The sequence below is a fragment of the Oxyura jamaicensis genome, chromosome 1 (genome assembly GCF_011077185.1).
Source record: "Oxyura jamaicensis isolate SHBP4307 breed ruddy duck chromosome 1, BPBGC_Ojam_1.0, whole genome shotgun sequence".
In the NCBI taxonomy this organism is placed as follows: Eukaryota; Metazoa; Chordata; class Aves; order Anseriformes; family Anatidae; genus Oxyura; species Oxyura jamaicensis.
The window spans coordinates 23,184,096-23,207,326 of NC_048893.1; the positions used below are offsets into that span (position 1 = coordinate 23,184,096).

Below are 23,231 nucleotides of genomic sequence, written 5' to 3' on the forward strand. Positions count from 1 at the left end.
CTTCTTCTAAATGCTTTGTGGTTATCAGTAAGCAGAAAAAATCTTCAGCAAACAATAGATCAACGAGTACATAAACCAAATAGGGCTAAAGTATTAAGCAACATACAATAAAGATAAAAGTTTATCATTTCCTTAAGAGATAACATGATTACCTAGAAGCAACTGGGTAAAAATAGTAAAGATGACATAATCCTGATATGTATAAATGAAGATGTACTTCTGGATGTTTTCAATTATTTCTAACTCAAAACATTTGGGAAATGTTCATACTGCAGTGGTAGTAACTTACATATAAATCCCATAATTATAAATTACTGTAAACTGACTGTTGCAAAATAAGAAAATATTAATTTGTGGCTAACCTGCTACAAATTAGGAAACCAGAGCTAACAACCCCTGCCCCTCATCTAGTGAAGGAAAACTCTGTCTTCAACTGTAAATTCAGACATTTGCAAAGGCAGATTGTTATTTAGGCATCTGAGCCAAAGAAGAATTGCAATGATAAATCAAAATGGTTATCAGGCCTCTACCTATCATAAAAGCAATCTTTAAAAAAAAAAAAAAATCCCATAAATTGCTTATTGAGAGCCACTGCAGGCCTGTTGACAGTCTCTCAAGTTCAGCTCCACTGATTATAAACTGTTGGTAACTGATGAAATACTGCATTGGTAGAGGCCCTTGAAGAATGAAATCACATTTGCTTGCTCCTTGCCTGCCACAGCTTGTGAGATGAAACTTCAAGAAGGAATAGAAATGTTCACAAAGGCTCTTCACCTACGAACAATCCTAATGACATGGGAGGCCAAGATACCAACTGTGATGTATGCAGCTACTGATTATGGATCTTTATTTGCACCCAGTGCTTTATCAAGTGAAGGTTAATTTTTTCTTTCTATCATTTGGACTCTTTTTTTTTTCTCTGTTGTCTTTCTAGGTTTATAATGACCAACAAGTTCTATGGAGGCTCAGCTAGAAATTGGTCCACTTTGGATTCAGTTGAGATTGTACAAGATGAAGAAAGAATTGCTAGGTTTAATGTTTCTGTCATCTCTGCTCCTGCAGAGTATTCATTTCATTGTCAGCTGGTGGGAACAAGCAGTCTCTATCCTGCAAGGCTGATTCCATCCAACAATGAAGCAAGAAACTGGGATGTTTTCATTTCCAGGTTCCAAGTGAGTACACATTGCCATTTCAGAGATAATTCCAAGAACTATTACTTGCTATTGTAGGTGCTGAACGACACACATTCATAATGCCCTTACTTTCAATTCAGCTTGAGGAAAAAAAAAGTAAAATAAAAGCTGTTCCCCATAGGTGAGCTATTTAATAAAGGGGTATAAGAGATGGCAGTTGCTGAACAATAAGAACATGGAAGCACAGCTGTGAAAAACAAAAAAATTCTGAAGTTGTCTGCAGAGAAGAAAAGCCAATAAAACCAAATGTGCTTAATCAGGCAAAGAATGACTAAATCTCCATGCTTGTTTAATGAATTGGACTGCTATTGGAAACATGGGCCTCTTAAGTGGGTGGTTTTATGCTGCTTACTTTGTTTTTATTTGATTTCTTTGCACTTTATTTACCTAGGAAAGTACAGCTTAGTGAGGTTACAGCTTTCAATGACATAGACTGTCTGAACTCCTACAGACAGAAACAAAGACCAGTACAATTAGATTTAATGGAAGGTTTGCCATGAGCTTCAATCAGAAGCAATATTAGGCCCTGCAAGGCCCAGAAGGAAAGCAGATTGCTTCTTTTTCTTCTTCTTCTTTTTTTTTTTTTTTAATCTTTTTTTCTTTTTTTTTTATGAGATACAGATTTTCTGTATATTTAGTGCAGTAGTGCAGTCTACATATGTGAGGTGTAGATGATTGTGTCAATTATTTTGGGCACAGATCTTCTCTTAGGACAAGCATATCAACAACATTTATATCAACATTTATATTTTGAAACAATATTACATTAAGGGATCTGTTTGATTAAAGAGAGCATGAAAATGATAGGAATAATTCCAAAGTGGACTCTTATTTGTTAGAGATGCACTCATCTCATGATAACTGGATACAAATGCTAATATAGTCATATTTATGATTTTGGTAGCACACAGTCTCAATGATCTGAATCCATATTTGATTTTTCAGCTTAAACATTGGCAATCGTGAAGGAACAGAATTGGTGGTGAGATTTGATTTCTCCCTACTACCCATAGCTACTTCCATTGCAGGTTCAGATTCTAAAAGATGGAATGCAAAAATGAAGAATTGAAATAACAGCAAATTTAATATATTTTTTCTTTCATTATTCAGTCACATAAAAATGCTAGACCTAAGTATCTCTGGCAGCCTTCCTTCCAAATCATTAGTTTTTATCTTCCCCTTTGCAGAATTCCACAGGTTCTAAGTCCCACAGTTTTTCAGAAGCAATATAACAGTACATACTGATATTGTGAAGTTTCCTTCTGTGGTATTGTTTATGGAAAGGCTTGAAAATACCTGAGTCTGTGCAGCTGGACTTTGCTTAGTCAAATCTTTGAAGCTAAGCTATGAAAATACATGGGCTAAGAAAATACAAAAGGTCCACTTACAACAACCTACCTTTCCCTAGAATTTCTATGTACCTTGATACTGCTGCTATCTCAAAGCCTAGGGAGAAGTCTTGGTCTGTCTTTAGCAGCCATCCTTCCACTAGTGTCTTGATTAAAAGTAGAAGTAGTAGGCTGCCCACCTTCCTTACTGATTTGGAACATTAGCTCCTTCCACTGTTCAGACAACAGAACTTTCCTTTGGGGTAAGGCCTTTTTCTCTGATCAAGTCCTAAGTATGAAAAACAGCTTGCAAAGGCTTGTTCAGATCATTTCCATTGCACGAGACTCAGTAAAACCAGAAAGTCTCTGTTTCGGGCCACTCTCTAAGTAAATTCCCTCTGAACTAGATCATACCTTTCCAACTGTCTTCCACTTAATGTAATGAAGACTGAACAATCTCAGTATCGGTCTTTGACCAGGAATGAGGTTAGGTAATTCCCAGGCTATGCTGCAAGATGAAAAAAAGCACATGGGATGTGCTTAGTGATTGCAGCCAGCACAAGATCGGGTTGCTGACATGGGGAAACATAATTTTCATGTCAGTGTTATGCACTGAATCAGAGACCAGGATCCAGTGCCAATCTAGCTCATACCATTGCAGTTTACGACCTTGGGTCATCAAAAGAGTATCACTGTATTAGGAGGTGATGGCACCCACACAGTGAAGCCTTGCATAGCATGTTGAAATGAGCAGCCTTTTTCTTTAGTTCTGGAGCTAGCTTGGTCACTACCATGTAAGAAGCTCTGTAGGATGCTATCTAGACAAAGCCATTACACAATGTCACCACTGATAGATGTAAAGGGTACCAATGCATTATTTTTTTTTGTCACAGGAATGATTATTCTACTATGATCCTTTTGAGTATCTCAAGAGTTTTCTATGAAATTAAAGAGGAGGCTGCCATCAAGCACAGTTTTTCTTTAGTATGTGTCATACTGATTTAGAAGCCACTTTGCTTTTAACAAAAACTACCAAAACTTTAAAGCTAATAATTTTAGGATTCTTTGTGGCTACAGTATTTCTACCTTCAAAAATTAGATATTCATTGTACTCTTAAGAGCAATGAAAACAACAGATTTACTGAAGGCTTTGTCAAAGGTCAAATGACGAGAAAACAATTCAAACAAAAACATTTAAAAAATGAACAATAAATGTAGACTAGTACAGCCAAGACAAATGATGCTGACATTGAAATTAAAACTTCTGCAGGACACAGGCTTGTATCCTATACCCTGTATTTTGCGTTCACAAGAATTAGAGAAGCACATTAAAGTATTTTTAACTTTTTCGTAAGTAGTAGTCACATTTTTACCTCCCAGCTGGGATGTAACACCCCCACAGAAATGATTAAGCTTCAGAAAAACAATAAAAGAATCCTGCATATACTTCACTTCCTTCCTAAAAGTAGGCATCGCATTTTAAGAATATACAGTTAAAGCTTTCACCCTCAGAGGTTCAATAAACCATAATCCTTCTTCAAAAACAAACAAACAAACAAAAGAATCACCAATAAGTTCAACATAATACAATTCAGTATTTCTGTTTCTAAATCAGAAGTGATAAAGCTTTGCTAAAGCAAATACAGCTATTAAGTGCTTCAGAGATTTCCCATAAGAGTGGTAACAAGAGTGCATTGTTTTTCAGGATTTTAGTCCTTACTCATCTTAAATTACATAAATCATTACCTGTTTTCAGTTTTTATTGTAAATATGTCTTTCAGACTATATTTCATGACAAAGCAGTGGCTTAACAAGAAAAGGCTTCGGTAATCACCTGTATTCTCAAAAACTGTGCAGTTATTCAGCCCAACAGCTTACTTTCAGTAATCCTGCTTTAATCAGAACTCGGACTGCCTGTAGTGAAAGCATTCAAGATTTGCAAGTTAGCTACCATGATCTGACTTGGAAAGATTCTTCGAGAGGCCCAGAAAATCTTTTAGTACTAAAATTATCTTCGCCTCCACCGTGCCTAAATGGGCCTTACTTCTGCATATGATAATAGCTTCATTAATCAGCATTCTGTAAGATATAGTTGTTGCTTTTACCACATATAATGTACACCTTAACTATAGCTGCCTGAGCCACAACTGACCTCAAGCCCAGACAGCTTACTGATGCAGCATTGTATGCAAGCCACAGACTAATTTCTTTAGTATGTGCAGCAACACCTTACCTAGGAAGTGCAAATTCAGTTATTACCACAAAGCTTTCACATTAGTTTATCTGAAAGCATAGAGTAATCCACAATCTTCTTTTCCTTCATTTTCTTCCACCTGTTAGTTTCCCTTACTTTCAAAGGAATCAGTGCTTACGTCATTATGCCCAGGTGTGTAGAGGGAGGATTGTCTTCCCTTTCTTCATAGTTTCCTAATCCTTTGCCTGGTTTTAGCAAAAAAAAAATAAAATAGAATGGTATCAGTCTCAAAGGCATTCAGTTTGTTGATTATTTTTGCAAAGTTGATGGCTAGGCAGAGAATAGATCCTCGAATTGCTTGATTTTTCTGAGGAAAATTATACAGCATGAGCTCAACCAGTAGCAGACTTTGAGAATCCCATCAGAGATGAAATACCGCAAGATTCCCTAACCACAAGAAGAACATAGGTTTCATATGTGAATACACAACATAGAATCCACACCTCAATGAAGGAAGCTGCCTCTCCTCTTTTGCATCTCTGATGTCTAAGAAGGTGGGGAAAAAAACCTTCCCAATTGTTTTCTTCCTGAATTTTTACCAAAACTCAGCTTAAAAATTCATCTATCGTTAGATGCATTTTAAAGTAGGCTTCAAAAGTTCTGCTTGTCAAGAAGCTATTACCTAAAAACAGCGGGGTATTTCAACACATCTCCTTTTATTTGGGGAGCTTTAGTTCACATGCCTTTGAGTACTTTGAGTGTCCCGATTCTGAAGTGGTCATCAAGCTATACTGATCACACATCTTGTTTGGAAATCTACTTCTAAAAGTAGCACACATTTCTGAAGTGGGAACACAACCTCCTTCTTGCCAAATATGAAACTTCCACATCTTAAATTTTCTGGGTGGAAAGGGGACCTGAAAAATTGTTAGCAAAGGATTTAGTTCTCACTCTTTTTAAATGGGCTGTGAGTGTGTTTTTTGTAATGCCCATATACATCCTGAAAGTTGGGTCTATGCTCTATATTTAATTGCACTTATTTACCTTTTTCATTCTCAGCTTCAAGGATTCAACGTGGAAAACAACCAGTTTTCTTATGCCAGTGACTGTACGGGTTTCTTCTCTCCTGGAATCTGGATGGGCTTGGTGACATCTGCAATTTTACTGTGGATCCTGGCCTATGGAGTCCACATGATCATGCAGCTCACAGCAAACAGCAGATTTGATGATCCCAAAGGTCCAGCTCTGTCAGTTCCACAGACAGAATAGCCATTGATTGATTTAGTGCTACTTCAGATTCTCCTGGGTTGATATTTATGATTTTTATAACCCTTCTACTTTACAGTATGTGTAACCTAAAAAGATATCATAGCAGAATGGGATAATTAAACTCCATATTAAAAGTACCCTTATGTTTGGCAATAATAATAATTCTTCTTGTTATTACCGTGATTTTTTAATAACTGTGTTAAGGTCTGAGGTGAGGTTGTCAAGGTTATTACTCTCTCTGGCTATTAGAAAGACCAGTACAAACTGCCTTCAGATTATATATTTTTGGCAAAGAAAGATTATCACAACAGAGAAAAATTGGAAGGATTTAGAAATAACTTATTCAATAAGAAATTAAACTTATTATCATACTAAGTATGACTAAATGTGCAGTGCAGACAATATCTTAACAGATAAAGTAATTTTCTTAGCATGCTTTTTTGGGGGGGTATATTTGGAAGTCTGTACAGAAAAGGAGAAAAAAAAAAGCGATAAAGTCACTAGAAGCACTGTGCTAAGGTACTGTTTAAGTCCAAGCATGTTTATGGTCATCTCACTGATTTCAGAAGTCTGAAAACACTCAGTTTGATAAATTATTTTGCAAATAATAAAGATACTACAGCCTCTCACTGGGAAATCTGACTGTGGAGTGAATTGCTAAACGTTATAAGAAACTAAGTGGTCAAATGATGAAAGAAAGGTAAAATATATTTTTATTCTTTTGTTTGTAATGTTTTGTTAAGATTGCACATGTTCTGTTAGTAGTTAAAAGAACAAAAAGATACCATTTTGACAAGGTTACATTAGTCACGAGAAAAATTCTAACTTTTTTATTAATCCATGTCATAGGATAATGATGAGGAGGAAAGAAGGTTAGAATCAATTATTTAACTAAACCAATAATAGTTTCTACCCATTGTTCCTGGATGCCACGTTTTTGGTATGAAGTCAAAGAGGTAAATTAAATACTATATGAAGCTATTCCCTCTGTGTCATTCAACACTGACCTGGAAAACAGAAAGGATGTTGGCATGTAACTACAAGAGTGACTCCACTGGTACAGTATTTTTCCCAGATGTTTTTCAAAACCTTGAAGAATGCTGGCATTTGATCTATACAAAAATGCAGTGTTAGAAAGGCACTTGTTCTCCACAAAAATTAGTTGCCAGGAGAGACAACTGGACATACTTTATTAGTTCCCTCTTTAAAGCAGATCACACAAATGAGCCCTTATTGAAAATGTACGTAATAGTCATGTAACTGGCAGCTGCAAGAGATGAAGGACATTACAAGGGGCTTGGTTTGTAGAAGACATCTTCTGTATGATTTTTATATAGATACAACAAAATTTGGAATATATTTTGTTCAACAGTGACAATATATGAGAACTGAGGAACAGCTTTAGAAAGCCACTTAGCTCAGGATCCTGTCTCCAGCAGTGGTATGAGTATGGTGAGTATTAGTACTTCCTCCTCGTGTCCTCCTGGTCTCAATCATTTAAGCTCAGGGACTTCCTCAGCAAGAGCTGCTGTCTGTATTTAATAATTCTAGGTATATTTATATTCTGTGACTTTGTCCAGCCTCCCTTTGAGCCCATGGACTGTCGTAGAGCTGTCTGACTGTGGTGTGGCACTGAGGATACATGTACCCTCCCTTGCTTGCCTAGGTTGGACTTGGAGCAGGGGAGGAGGAAAGAGTCTCACATAGGCTGTGCCATAGTGAAAATGTAGGCCTCTTTCAGAAGAGATCAAGTAAGAAATGGGGACGTTCAGCCTGGAAAAAATAAGGCTGCAGAGAGACCTCAGTGCAACCTTTCAATACTTAAAGGAGTCTTAAAAAAAAAAGTATGGAGAGGGACTCTTAGATAGATAATGATAGGACAAGGGGGAATGATCTTAAACTAAAAGAGGGAAGATTGAGATTAGACATTAGGAAGAAATTATTCACTCAGAGGGTGGTGAGGTACTAGGACAGATTGCCCAGAGAAGCTGTGGATGCCCCATCCCTGGAGGTGTTCAAGGCCAGGTTGGATGGGTCCTTGGCCAACCTGATCTAGTGGGAGGTGTCCCTGCCCATGTCAGGGGGGTTGGAATTAGATGATCTTTAAGGTCCCTTCCAACCCAAATCATTCTATAATTTTATGGTGATTCTAAGAGATGTTAGAAGATGTGTTTGTTGGATTAGCTTAGGTAAAGCTGAAGTCCTCAGAGAAAGGGCCTGTCTGCTGTGTTTGATATTACACTTTCCAGGGTAAAGGTGAAGGTGTTTTTTGGGGGGAGGAGCTTTTACCTTCTAGCTTCTCTTGTGACAATGATACCAGGAACAACTTGGCAGATAGAGCCTGTGGAGGCACATGGTCTCTTTCTGCAGTGAGCTGGGGCAAGCCATGTGTTGTAGCCCTGGATGTGTGGGGTTACTATCATGAGGTCTGAGCAGGGAACGCACAGGAAAGGACGGGTTATCAGCAGCTCTCACCGTCCTGGAGGCCAGGTGGCCTAGAGGGGACAATGAGGGTCCCTCTTAGCAGAGGATGAGCTGCTCTCTGTCTCCACGTGGTGGATTGACTTTGGCCAGCTGGCAGATGCCCACCAAGCTGCTCTGTACGGTTCTCACAGAGGCCACCCCTGCAGCATCCCACTGCCAGCCCTTGGAGGAGGATGCCCAGCACACCACGCCAGGCGGCTGTGTGCACCACCAGAGCCCCCATGCCACTTTGAACCCCTGCAGCTGTACATGGCGCTGCCCTGCAGCTAGAGACAAACACAAGACTACTGATTTCAGCAGGGCTGGACCCCAAGAAATCCTAACAGGATTTTGCACCTGCCTGCATCTGTTTACCTTGTTAATAATGTTAGAAACGTGTCAGGGGCTCCCAGTTCTGTATACTTCTGTTTTCACAATCCAGCTTAATCATAGGTGCACTTGTTAAAACATGCCTGCTTAGGGAACACTTCCAGCAAGAACATTAGCTCTGCCTGGAAAGTGTGAGCCTTTAGGACTTCCCCTAGAGCTCACTGAAGTTATCAGAAGTATTTCCACTGACTTCCATGAGTGCCAGCTCATTTTTCTAAAAAGTACAAAATAATAAGGATAGAGGGGATGATGGGAAAGAGCACAGCTAAAAAAAAAAAATCCTTTCTAATATATAAATAAATGAAACTTTATTGATAGTTTCTGATATTTTTTTCTCAACAAAACAACTCTAAAAACAACCCTACAGCACAATTTGAAAATCAATATAACCTTAGAAAATTCAAGAAGGTTAAAACCAGAGAAAAACCAAGCCCAAAAGTCCTGAAGCCATAAGTTACTTAAGGAATTTCATCTCAAAACTCAGCAGTGATCACTTGGAGGGAAAAACAGAGATGGAGCTACAATCTGAGTCTTCTGACACCTTCTCCTGCTATTGGTACAGGTTCATTTTGTGTCCTGATATACTGGTTTCTCTGCTTACAAAATGACCTTAAAATGACATAAACTATGTGGAAACCCATAAATGACTTATAATGAAACATAAGAGTCCAAAATTAGTATTTTTATGTAGACAGTAATGGAAGATAAGTCATTCCATCTGTCAAGGGAAGACTCAATGAAGTAATTGGTTCTTCCTTTCCTTCTGGGTGCCTGGTAAATAATTAATATGCAAATCTATATCAGCTGAATTAGGCAGTGTCCAGGCATTAGAGGGCTCCATAACTGTTTCAACATAGGCTATGGTCAAGCAGGGGAACCTAGAGGTAGTGAAAAAAAGGAATGACCATGAGAAAGCTAACTCCTAGGATAATCAGAGATACAAGAGGAAGCCTGAATATTGGGTATTGGTCACTGCTGGCAAAAAGCTAGCAGTAGCCTCAGCAGGTGGTGATGATTGTGGGGGCAAGTGGATAATCTTCTCCTTACATTTCTTACATAATCTTCTCCTTACGTTGAACAAGAGGAGCGAATGATGCACACTTACGCAATGGGGGAAGGGAGTCCTTTTCCTGCAGGCTGTTTTTTCCGGTGCATCCTGTGGTGGGTTGACTTTGGCCAAATGTTAGATGCCAACCCAGCTGCTCCCTCACTGCTCTTGCTCTACAGAACAGAGGAGAAAACAAGATGGAAAAGAAAAAGCTCATGGGTCAAGATAAGGATACCGAGACCACTTAACCAGTCACTGCCACAAGCAAAAAAAAAAAAAAAAAAAAAAAAAGATGTGGGGAAAATTAATTTAATTTGTTGCCAATTGAAAGAGGTGGGATGGTAAGAAACAAATATAAAACACCTTTGGTCTGCTCATACACAACAATCCTGTGGTGCCTAATAATCGTTCAATAAAGGAACCCCATCGTCTTCTGTTTGCTAATGAAGGTTATTCTCTCAGATTAGTATATTCTCTATCAAAACTTATCAATGCAAAATCAAGCAGAAAAGAGCTGTTTCTTCAGAACTCTGATTTCTAGAAGCTTAAAAAAATATATATTGAATTACAAGGAAGGAAAAAAAAAAGCAAAGAAAGAAACAAGATCTTGCCAAGGGGTGGTTCCCTAAGTAACTAGTCTCACTTCCACAATGTGGGTCAGCATCTTACTCTTCCTACCTCTGTGGGTGGAAAGGAGACCTTCCTACAGTGACTGAAATCCAAAAGCAGATCATCTGCTACTAATGTACCACAAGTGAAGAGGTTTCCTGTTCTTCACCACAACTTTTAGTATGCCTTCTGTTTGAACACAGATTACTTGCTCTAGATTGGCTGGATTTATCTATATCCCTGGACCTGGTATGTTTTTGAATTATTATAACTGAACTTAATTTTTGACTTTTACATATCATTTATTACTACCATGATAGAAAATGATTTACTGAATGATTGTATCTTTTCTGTTGTTCAAATGTCAATGTGCGTGCCCAGTAGGAGACTGTGAAATCCATTTCCAGTCTGGTGTAATACTCCTTTAACAAGTTGTGTAGAAGTCACATAGGATGGGGTACGGTGACCATGGTATCATGTGCAACTTTCTTTAGTTAATGAAAACTGCACAATAATAATGTTTGGACCATTAACAACACAAATGTTTTCATAAAAGTACTTTTGGAGGATGGGAAAGTTCAGGACTTTCTGATGTAAAGTTAGAATTTTAATTTTATGTATGTTATTTATCCTGGATAAATATGGATACATATGGATAGTAGAGTGACCTATTTTAAAAATATATTTCACTGAAGCATACTGGCATGATTTAAGACATTACTTTCTCAGTCTACCCTGCCTTCTGTTCATGTGTACCTGTGGCTCAGCTGTTCATTCAGTTCACACTGCTGTGCTCTCGTTTTTCACCAAGGAGGTAATATATCAGATTTTGCACTAGAGTAGCTGAGATGCAGGTGCTCATCTATGTCTGTCATTTCCGTTTCTGAGTAATAAAAGTCTGGCAGGGGAGCAAAGCACATAGCTGCAAACATTGATGTCTTAACACATTACAGTGATATTGATGAAGGATTTTTTTCATAGCTGTCAGAAGAAGAAACCGAAGCATGCAGACAGACAGGTGACATGGCAGGGTTCAAGACCATACTGCTGACAGCCTGAGAGGCAAGACCAGCTCCATTTTGGGTGCTGATTTATGTCTGCGCATGCCTGAATGCAGTTCAGCTAACAACGTATGAGAGCAATCTCAAGAGCACTCTGTTTCATGTCCTGACACACAGACCCTAAAGGCTGACCACAGACAGTACCTAGAGGGCACCATGATCCAGGTGTGGCCTTCTTCTCCCACTCTGTATCTTCAGGTTGCAGTTGAACAGAGGTGTCCCAGGCCTCAGATGGTCTCAACCCTTATCTTTAAAAAAAAAGAGAGGAAATGCAGAAGTGAAGGGGCAATATGGGCCATCCTGTTTTTTGCAATAGACTGAGCATCTCCCAGAGTCCTACACCCCACTGGACAAGCAAGGGTGGCAACAAAGGGCCCTGCCGCTACAGGTGAGGGTGTGCGCACTCGTGTGGTGCTGGGACATCTCAGAAAGCTCCCCAGATCTTCTGCGTTCGCTCCCAGAGCCGCTGCTGGGACTGTCTGCAAGCTGAGGCAGGAACCCTGGCTTTGGCGGCTCTCCAGAAGCTGAGGTGGCTGAAACGGAGTGGGAGGAGGGAGCCCTGCACAGGCTATACCCATTTGTCTTACCATGTGCGTGAAGCAGCAGAAGCGGACCCCAGAGTGTTTGAAACAGACATGTGAATTTTGAATGGAAAAGACTGAGGCTTGGTCTGTCTTTTTTAGAGCTAGCTTGTGTTACAGTTACAAAACAGATGGCTGGCTTTTGCTTGTACAGCTTTTGTGGGTGTGTACTTAAGCGGCCAGAGTGGAACGGTTGCATCATATTTCATTGATTTTGTTTTTCACAGACATTTTTGGGGATGTACTGGTTCAGTTGGTTTTGCAGCCAAAAGACAGACCTTCATGGTTTACTACTACCAACTCGTGTGGCCTAGTAATGATGCTTAGGTACCCAAGTGGAGAGAAATTAGTGCAAGTTTTGTTTTGGTTTGCCTTAAATAGCACAAGAATTATTTATTGAATGAGTGAGGGAAAAGAGAGTTTGTTCATGTTCTGACATAATTTGAACCCATTTCTACTATAATTGCTTTTATAGCACTCTTTGAAGTTCAAGGGGGCAGAAAGGGATTAGTGGTCATAGATTGTTGGTTCAAGCACGCTTTTGATGACAAATGAATGAGTTAAAGATTAACAGATAGTTTTCTCAGTTGTATTATTTGAAACACTTTCTGTGGTAAAACTGGCATCTAAGAATTAAATGAGATAAAGGATTTTGCATAATGAATGACTACCTTCTAGTTACTTTTACCACCTTTCCTTATCAGAAAGGTGAAGGACCCTTCGGTGGGGTCATTGTCTTCCTCTAGAATAGCCAAAGGTTTCTCTTCAAAGATTCAGTAAGATTGCATGTTACTCATTAAATAAAATCTGCATCTTGTCTAATCAGCAGTGCGTGTGTCTGCTGCAAACCCAGGACTGGATTCACCTGCTGTGCAGTGACTCATTCTAAAAGCTGTTTATGGTGAGACTGTTGCTCTACATGCAAATTACACAGCAATCAGAACTGTAGCTCAAGTGTTCCTCTTTGATACTTTAATATATTGGGCCTCCTATCTAAAAGTGTCAGCACAGGCCTTCAACTGCAATACAATCTGTGCTCCAATGTTTTGTACCCTTTTTATGCAAAGAAGACTGACGGGCACTTACAGCAGAGGAAATGATATCTGTTTTTAGTGTTCTAAGTACAATCATTTCATTATCGTCATTAATTATTATTCCTTTAGTGTATTTGGAAGGATGATCTTTTCCCTTTAAACACCAAGTCCAATGTTAAACAATCACTTATTAGATACTTTTAACGCTGTTAAGGAACATAGTGACCTTGCTTTACTGGTGGTGCTATGGTGGTAGTCATTTCATACCCAATACTAATACATACTTCTCATACAGAAAAGGTCTCCAAATCAAAATGTACTGGTGGAAATTGCTTCATCTGTAAGGAAAGACTGCAGCTTTTGGCAAAACATAACCTCTATTTACTGCTGAACTACAGCATTGTGTGAAATTGCCTATTAAGTGGAGAACACAGCTGGTATTTGGGATGACGCTGGCTGTATCAGCCATAGAGTCTGGCCAAGCCACTACGATTAGCAGTTTTCCTCTTGCTCCTGAAGGGCTAATATGAAGACTTCAGATTTATGTCTCCCTGCTCTGCAGTGTGGTATTGCCACCAACTCCTAGAGACGCTGCTGCTTCAGTGCCGCTCACCTGGTATGGTGAGCTCACTGAGTCTGGCCTCGCTTAGCTTGTTCAATCCTAGGCAAGGTTGTTGGGACTGGAGATCATGTGTCACTGCCCAATATTTTTAAATTTCAATTATTGTAAGCTCATCAAAAACACAAGCAACCCAGAACTTACATCTGCTCAAAAACAATTTAGTCAAAAAGCTGAAAGTAACAATAGTCAAAGGCCAAGCCTTAAGCCTCCTTTTGATGAAAAGTTGTTCACAACTATATAATTTCAAGCTGACTTAGAAAACAGAGGAATGTAGGAAAAAAATCCTTCTTGTATGCAGGAGCTCTAAAAAGAAATTGGGAGACCTGCACAGGATACAGGAATGAATGTTTTTTGTATAAATCTATTAAATGCTGCAAAAGTTTTAGAAGAAACCTGTAAAGAAAAAGATGAAATTCCTGTCTCTTTCCCAGCTTCCTTCCTGTGGGGAATAATACATAAATAAATAAATGGGAAACCATAGCAGCTGCTTTAAAATGCCAGGAATACTTCTGTCACCATAAACTTTGTTCATTAGGAATGTATGTGTTGTGAAAAAAGCAAACAAACATGCAAACAGCTTTTCAGAGTGAGGCTTTTATTCTGAGAAAGGATCTGCTTATACAGAAAAAGTGAGTACAGCTATATAAGCTCGTTGAAAACAGTCTCCAAGGGAGAACCTGCAGTTTTAGACTGCTTCCAGTCCTCCTGTTAGCTTGGTCTGAACGCGTTAGGCAGAGAAAACAAACATTGTGCTGTGCCATTTGGGTCCACCCCCTTGCAAACAATGTGCTGGCTTGCCTCAGGTTGTCTTGGGGTAAGAAGCAGGAAAGCAAGGTTTCCTTCTCTCCTTCCACTATCCTTACAGGCAGCAGGCACAGCAGGAGTATCTGTGATCTCCTGAACCTGAGTGTTTATGAAAAACACATCAAGTAATGTCAGCTCTCCTCTCTGAGAAGCATCAGAGAGAAGTGTCAAAGTGCCCTCTGCACTTTGGCCACAACAACCTCACGCAACACTACAGGCCTAGGACAGAATGGCTGGAAAGCTGTGCAGAGGAAAAGGATCTGGGGATGTTGGTTGATGCACACCTGAACATGAGCCATCAGTGTGCCCAGGTGGCCAAGAAGGCCAACAGCATCCTGGCTTGTATCAGGAGTAGTGTAGCCAGCAGGACCAGGGAGGTGATTGTCCCCTGTACTCTGCTCTGGTAAGGCTGCACCTTGAGTGCTGTGTTTGATTTTGGGCCCCTCACTACAAGAAGGACATTGAGGCCCTGGAGCATGTCCAGAGAAGGGCAAAATAACTAGTGAAGGGCCTGGAGCACAAGTCCAGGGATTGTTTAGTCTGGAAGAGGCTCAGGGGAGACCTCATTGCTCTCTACAATTACCTGAAAGGAAGGTGTGAGGAGCTGGGGGTCGGCTTCTTCTCACAGGTAACTAGTGATAGGATTAGAGGGAATGGCCTCAAGTTGTGCCAGGGGAGGTTCAGGTTGGAAATTAGGAGACATTTTTTTTCTCAGAAAGAGTGGTCAGGCATTGGAACAGGTTGCCAAGGAAGGTGGTGGAGTCACTGTCCCTGGAGGTATTCAAGGAAAGGTTGGAACGTGGTGCTTAGGGACGTGGTTTAGTGGGTGACATTGGTGATAGGGGGATGGCTGGACCAGGTGGTCTTGGAGGGCTTTTCCAACTTTAATGATTCTATGATTCTATGAAAAATGAAGGCATCGTCCTGCTCCCTCATAGGCAGAACTGGGTTGGCAGCTGAACTTCAAGCCTTTTGCTGTTTCATCTTTTTTGCTCATGAGGTTATCTTGCCCACCTGCATGTCTGACTTCAAGCTTCACCTGTGTTCAAGCTCATCTTGTTTCCCCTTTTCATATTTGCAATGCATCTGTTTGCCAGTACACGGCAGAAGTAAAGGGTGAACCAGGTCTGATTTGGAAACAGCGTGAAGACTGCAACTCCGGAATATTCCTCTCTTGCTCACAGACAAGGCTGCACGTTCTAGCTGGTCCTTCCTGTTAGGTGACCCAATTGCTTGGAGCTCAGCACAGTACTTAAAATCATTTGGCAAGTGCAGTGCCTATCAGAGAGCAGCACAAGTGCTATTTGTCGTCCTTTGCTGAAGGAAAAGGCACTTATTTGTTTAGGAAATAGAGGCTGTAAAGCTTAACTTGTGATATTTTAGTCACTTCCATGGCAACAGACTCTGAGAGAACAAAGCAGGACTTCACCAGATCATGTAACAGCTTGGAAATGGAAAAGGGAAAATTAAACGTAGTAATACTATGGAGTTTTCCCTAACTTTTGAATGTTACCTCTGTTAGTTAACTGCTAATGTAATCAGTGAAGTAATTGCTGTACTGCCGAGCAATTAAGGGCAAACTGGAATTGATTTCCTCCAGTTTTCAGGCATTCCTTGTATCTGTGAGGACAGGGGATGTGCCAGCCCAGCATGGTGGCCCTTTCCACTGGCTCAGCACGTTGGTTACACTGTCCAGGGATAATACACAGCTTCCAGCAGATGCCTTGCAATATCTGTATTTAAGGGGCAGCATTGGTTAGAAACAGGGCTTCAAAGGCATTGGGAAGAACAGGAATTTTTCCATCTCCTTCTGTAGGCTTCAGATTTGGCTTTATCTTCAAAATCTGGTGTAGTCCATTGCAGAGTAGACTGAGTAAGAGGTTGCAAAACACATGGCTGAATGACAGGATTGCAAACCTTCTGTGTTTAAAGGCAAACCCCTTATGTTCCCAGTCTGAGTTAGATCTGGTCATGGGGATGTTAGACCCCTCAGCACAGGCAGGGAGAGATGATTTTACTTTTTTTTTTTTTTTTTTTTTTTTTTTTTTGTGTGTGTGTGTGTTATGGGTATAACTTGTTCCATTGCCTTTGGCTCAGTCATGCATGTAGCACCAAAGAGGGCAATAGTGCCCGTGTATCAAATGGCTTATTTTCTTTTAGGCTTTCACATACTTCAGGGAAAGGGATGATTATTAAATGATAGAGAAAATGAATGATAAAGAAAAAAATGTGCTGTTTCAAATCTCATCTTGTGCATCTCTAGTAAATAAAAATTGCTGATGCAATGTGACATGAAAACAAACAAAACCCAAACAAACAAAACCACACAAAATGCAATGGGGCTTGTTTTTAACTTCAAATGCAAATGACAGCATTTGAGTCAATTACAAAGCAAGTAACTGGTTAAGTAGCTCCATAAGTGAAGCTTGAACTTTTAAAACATTAAGTCTATTGCTAGAAGTGTGCCACTTCGATAAACCAATTATTCTTGAAGAGTATTTCTGTCATATCTCTGCCAGTATAGCCTTCACCCTGAGGAGAACAAGAAAGTCAGTGAGATTCAGTCATTTTTTAGCAAACAACGTAGGGACTGTCAGATTGCAGTGTGACTTCTGAGTTTTGAACCTGCTGGCAAAGATGAAGTGCTTGTCAGCCCTGTTAGCCAAATCATTTTCAGTTCTTCTCTCATTCAGCGGCTGCAGACCAGTGGAGAGGGTTTGACAGTCAGACATTTCAGCACTAAGATTTATCATTCCTTGCTTTCTCCTACCCAGTCCTTGCATTGTGCGGTACTTGCTCTACAACCCTTTTCTAAGGCAGCTTCAGAGGTAAAGAAGAGAACTTGCTGCCCCTCGAAGCTTTCTGTATAATTTTATACTCTGTCTTGAATAACTTCAGTTTATACAGCAGGACACATAATGAGATTATTTTAGGAACTGTGATCTCATCCCCGTTACTGGAGAACTGCAGAAATCTGTACTGCAAATGCAATGTTTGGTCCACCATGGAGGTAGGTGTCACTGGCACATGTTCATATATCAGTGTGGTTTTATGTTCATTCCTTTTCATTACTATCTCATATTGTTTTTCATGTTTACTTGATATGAAGCAGACACTTGAAATAAGATAATTCCCCCTTAGTTCTCTTTAGGTCTTAAAATACTAAGCTCCTACATATAATTCTAAGAAGGTTGTGGGCACATCAGGAAGGCTTGGAGTAGGGAGGCAAAATTACCTAGAGGTTGGAACTGGAGAAATCCATTTTTTTTCTGACTGACATTTAGTCTACCAGTAATCTACAATATGTCACTCAGTGCGAAACAGTCAGTCTCAATTTTTGGACACAATTTTGTAATACCTGCAGTTGGAATTTAGATGAAGAGCTAAGCTAAAGGTTCTCAAACACCAGGTTAATACAAGCAATTGACAATGCAGCTGAACATTACGACAATTGAACCTAAACTTTCAGATTCAGACTGGAAATTAACTTTGTTGGAGACTGGTCCCTAACGTGGAAGCATTCCGAATGACAGGCTGAGTTGGAGAAAAATTCACACCTTCCTCTCCATGTGCCATGATTTCTGCTTCAGTAAAAGACAATCACTGAGATGTGTCTTGAGAAACTAATAAATGATGCTGTGCAGCTGCAAGGTACTTTATGCTTCTTTGGAAAGCTGAACATCCACTTTTTCAGGTAAAGTATCTGAACAATTATTTATTTTGTGCCAGTGAAACAGCATTATTTTAAAATAAATTGGTGAAGGAGACATTTTTACTTCAGATTAAACTGTAGATTAAATTGTACTTAGACTCTTGACAGCTGTCCTCATTTTCCCCTCACTTAATGTAGCGGTAATGTAAGTTTTGTTTCACTGAAGTCAGGAAAAAGAAACTTTTAATGTTGTTTTGGTTGTGTTATTGCATTTTTTCACTTTATTTTCAAGATAAAGGCAAGTTTCCAAGTAAGAGGGAAAATAGACATTATACCCTTGGTGCAATAGGTCCACAGTTTCAGCTTGAGTCTTGTAGGCCTGACTGTGATATAATAATTTAGCAGGATAAAGATGATTTTAAAAATAATAATATTCCAGTAATTAACTGTAACAGTGCCAGATCCTCAGATATCTAAAGCACATCGGTTCCTTACAATTTGCTGAGAGGAGAGAAACAGTTCTGACATTTTAATTGTGTATGAGCTGAACAAAAAATGAGGAGAATCTCTATAAACAATCTTTTTATTCTGATGATTTCTAAAATATGCAAGTGGAAGAAGTGAGACCCATTTAATCTCTTACTATTCCTGTAGGAGAAATCTGTCCTCTTTCAGACAGCCTTTGAGTAGGAATAACCCTTCAAACTGATAAATATCAGAACCTCAGGAGTGTGATGCTACTTTTTATTTTTCATTATCTGAGGAATGAATGAAGATTAATAGAATATTTTTTATCTATATTAGAGACAAAAGACCCAGAGGGCTTGATTCCTCATGAAACCTAGAAATGTTTTACAAAGGTTCAAATGTTTATAGGCATTCAAATTCTAGTAATCTTCGCAATAGTAGAGCTTATGAGAAAGTTTGGGTATTAAAAATTACCATTTGAATTACTGTGTTGCACCTATGAACTTTATACATGCTTAAATTAAAAGTACAGCACATACCTGCTATAAAATACAGATTTACCACAATGTATGGACAGCCTGTTTGCTTACTGTTTACTGTAAGAAGTGTCTGTCAAACCATGCTACAGCAAGCAACAGACATTCACTGTGAAAAGCAGACTTGGCAAAAAAAAATATAAATAACTAAATAAAAAAGGTATTGCAAAATTAGCTATAAAGAATATAAATTAGTAGGAAAGTAGGGAATCCTGTATGCAGATTTTTGAAATTCACCTAAGAACACATTGTATGTATTCAGTGGTATTCAGCTATAGCTCACCATGGTGCCTGTGTTTGCAATAGCCAGTGTTTGCAACATGCTGCTCACTACCAGTAAGAAGTTGGCTCAGCTGCAGGGATTAGCCAATGTTAATTCACATCAGGTGAGGACATTAATTACCAATCGTTACATTTATTGTTGCAGTGCTCTCAGTATCGGTAACAGAGAGCACAGGTGTAAGAAGAATGTTGTTTTGCAATGATCAGGTCCGCCCATGACCAACTCTGCAGCTGGCCTTCTCCAAAGTTTGTGGGTTGGGGGTGCACTTCAAATTTGGGATTTTATTTTGGGTAAAATATCAGCCTTTTTGGAGTTAGGCTGCAGAAATGGAGCCGAAGCATGTTACCTCCATGTATGCATAGGCATGAGGAGCCCGCTCTAGGGAACTGGCCTATGCTTCTGCCTGCATGGTCAGGCTCCGTATGACCCATGTCCCAGGCTGATGTGTCCTGTCCTGGCTGCAGGCTTCCCTGTGCCCCAGGTCCTGCAGAGCCAGAGCAGACCCTGGCCTCAGAGCAGGCAGCCAGGTCCTGAAGCAGGCTGCTGAGGTGGCCAAGATGTAGCAGAGGTGGTACAGCTCAGGTGACACTTGGGTGACTGAGATGTGGCAGTGATGGGACAGCCCGGGCGATGCTGCCAGCTCTCTTTGTGCCACTGCTTTCAGAGCTGGCTTTGTTATCTGAACTCTAAAGAGAGGAGAAGGGTGAGGAAGGTATTAACAGGGTTAATGGCTTTTACGGGGGCTGCGGCCATTCCCAGTACAGTTCCTTTTGCCTCTGAGGCTGAGCAGCAGTGTCCAGCTGATCTCATCCTGAGCACTGGCCACCAAAAAGCCATTTGGACAGTGCTGTTGAAAAGCTGTGAGCCAGGCAGCTCTGAGGTCTGATTTGTTGGTAGTGCTGTTTCCATGCTGCTTCTTTAAATAGAAACTGGACTAGGGCAGCTGCAGCCAACTGGAAAGAAGGAAAGGTGGGGAAAATTGCTCCAGAGCAAGAGTGCATCAGGACGAGGAAAGTTTGAGGCCAAGTGAACGGTAGTGAGGGAACCTAACACAGGGCTGGGAACCTACAGCTCAGAGACAGAAAGTGCTGTGAGGAACTGAGCCAGCCCTGCGGGGCCAGGGGGAAGCCTCTCCACATCACCAGGGACTGTGCAAAATTTCCTGCAGACAGGAAGCCACAAAGATCTCTGAACCAAGCCCAGAATAAAGGACTGAGTCAGAGAGGGAGATATGTATAAAAATCTATTTTATTAATGTCATATCTAGCTGTTTTTGTTTGTTTGTTTTTTAAGTCTTAGAGGCTTTTGATTGCCTTTGAGGAGCCTGCTCTAGGGAACTGGCCTAGGGAGGGAACTCCAAAGCTGAGGACAGCTTTCAGTCTCCTCACCCAGTTGTGCTCAGCTATTCCCCAGCCCCAGCAACACAAAGTTGAGTCTGGCTGAAGACCAAATCGGCGTAATGCAGTGCTTCTCTCCTTGGTTGCTCTGCAACCAGCAGCTGCAGACTTCCTGTTGTTAGATCACCCTGACACTTTGTGGAGGAATGTGGAAGCATTGGACCTTGTGACAGAGGAATTTACAGACTGCTTGATTAGCCAGGAGAGAGTTTTCCAGAATCTGACAGAAAGTCTCATTAACCCCCCGTTATCGTTTTTCAGAATACCTTGGGAAATGGGTGTGTGTCTGCAGACACGCACTGCGTATATATCCTGTAAGGGCCAGCTGTCATCGCCACCTGTAGCACATTTGGCTGCAGTGTATTGATGGTGCTTGCTGTCGGTCTGCTTCCAGAGCATGAGGACCCTAAATGAAATGGGACGTGGATGCTGTTAACCCACACAGCAGAAATATCCACTGAAAACTGTCTCAGCCTCAGCAGCAAGAGGAGATGGATCTGGTTTCGTAAACCTTAGTTCAGGCTACCATCCCTCCTCCTGACTGGGACCACTGCCCACAGCTGTGGGCAGGCAGGAGGAATTTGGCTATTTGGGCACTGACAATTGGGGCTGATGTCCCATGTGTGGGATAAACCAGCTTAGGGCTGTGCCAACCTCAGTAGAGGAGGCTGAGGTGAGAACACGGGAGGTGTGTCACCCCCCTCCAGGGACTGGATATAGTGAGTGTGAGTGGTTGGTACAGTGGCAGGATGGCCTTGAGTGCCAGAGTTGGAAATGTTGTTCTAGTTTTCCAGAAGTACTTTTGTGTACTGAACGAACAGGCATGTTATAATGGGATTTTAAACTGTTGACTCAGGTAGGACGTATGTTTTTCAGAACATAAGGGAAATTGATCAGGGATAGTATGGTGGGGTTTTTGTTTGTTTTCTGTGAAAGTTGTTGCCTGATGTAACAGAAAAGGGAAGAAAGGGTTAATTTCATTAAAATGCGGACAATTTGTTTAAAGTGTATCCAACAGTTAGCCAAGATCTTAATTTAAGCTGCTGCTGTTTAGTTTGCTTTGTAAGAATGCAGCCCTTGGGAGCTGCTGTTACTTTGCTACCTATCAGCATACACAAATACAATCTCTTCTTCTGAAGTATTTCCTTCTGCCTAATCATAGGTAAAGTAACAATCATTCAGGACATGCTTTAGAAAAACAGGACCCTGTTCTAAAGAAGTCTTACTATTTATTTATTTATTTATTTTATTCCACTATGGCTGGATGAAAATTTTGTAGGGGGTGAGGTGAAAAAGAACGTAATCCAGAATTTAATTTGCAAGACCCAGGAGGGGAAGATTGCAAGGATGTCTAGAGCTCATTCCTACAATCTCAGTCTGTAAATCTTTTACAGAGCTATATATGTAAGTTGGCTGGATGTTAATCTTTGCAAAGATTAAGAGTAAAGGTCGTGACCTGAAGCCAAGTTGGAGGGCACAGTGATTAATGTCTCTCCATAAGTAATTTCAATAAGGAATTCCAGAGTGCCAAGCTTTACATGTTTTTGGAGTTGTAATGTATCTCCTTCTCCTTCATATTTTCTTGGGAACTGGAAATACATGGCTAATAAAATCTTTCATATGAAAATTGATACTATTGATTTATAAGACACAAAAGACATTTCTGTTTTCTGATATGTTAACTATGCTTTGTGTCCTAATTTACACCCACTAGATCTGGTGATCTGAATTCCTTGGCCTAAGCAGATCCTCCAGGCAAGTAGGTCACTGGAGTGGAACAGTAGAGCTGGCCACGGCAGTGTGTTTCCAGTTCACAGGAGAAGTTAATATCAAAACTTACCTTTGCTTTGAATCAGAACGAAAATAAACTAAGAGCTAAAAATGCTGCAGGTTAGAAATTAAGGGGGGGTGGAGGGGGGGGGGGGGGGAGGGGAGCCATCGAAGACATAAGGTGTTTCCAAAATTCAGTTGTCCATCTGTTGGCATTGGCTGCTGCTTAAAATTTAAACTACCTGAGCAAGTTTCTATGTGTCACTCTTAACAATACTGCAATCCCTAGCGTATGCACCCTCCTTCAGGTAAAGGAGCAGTAGTTCATTCCTGTTTCATCTCTGCTGCACAGAGGTAATAGCAGACATGTTGTAGATCTGCCTCCGAAGTTATGTTGAAATTACTTGTTGGAGAAGCCTTGCCTACCGCTGATGGATATTTGTGAGTGTCCATTGACCCTGGAGCCTGGAGGCTCAGCTATGCGTGGCTGAGCTGGCTGGGAGCCGGGGAGCTCCAGGCTCTGCCAGGA

General features: G+C 40.5%; 2 protein-coding genes across 4 annotated transcripts in view; both read left to right on the top strand.

Moving 5' to 3' along the window:
• ATP6AP1 (ATPase H+ transporting accessory protein 1) overlaps nucleotides 1-6,621 on the top strand; it is a 59,504-nt gene extending 52,883 nt beyond the window's left edge. Inside the window, exons 9-10 of the mRNA XM_035326895.1 lie at nucleotides 935-1,172; nucleotides 5,775-6,621. Of these exons, the coding sequence (XP_035182786.1) occupies nucleotides 935-1,172; nucleotides 5,775-5,984 (448 nt within the window). The 3' untranslated portion in view covers nucleotides 5,985-6,621. The remainder of the gene's footprint in view (nucleotides 1-934; nucleotides 1,173-5,774) is intronic.
• Nucleotides 6,622-8,581: 1,960 nt separating this feature from the next.
• SLC13A1 (solute carrier family 13 member 1) overlaps nucleotides 8,582-23,231 on the top strand; it is a 57,078-nt gene continuing 42,428 nt past the window's right edge. For all 3 annotated transcript variants that reach the window (XM_035326869.1, XM_035326886.1, XM_035326876.1), the window contains exon 1: nucleotides 8,582-10,743. The gene's annotated coding sequence lies outside the window, so the exon portion shown is untranslated. The remainder of the gene's footprint in view (nucleotides 10,744-23,231) is intronic.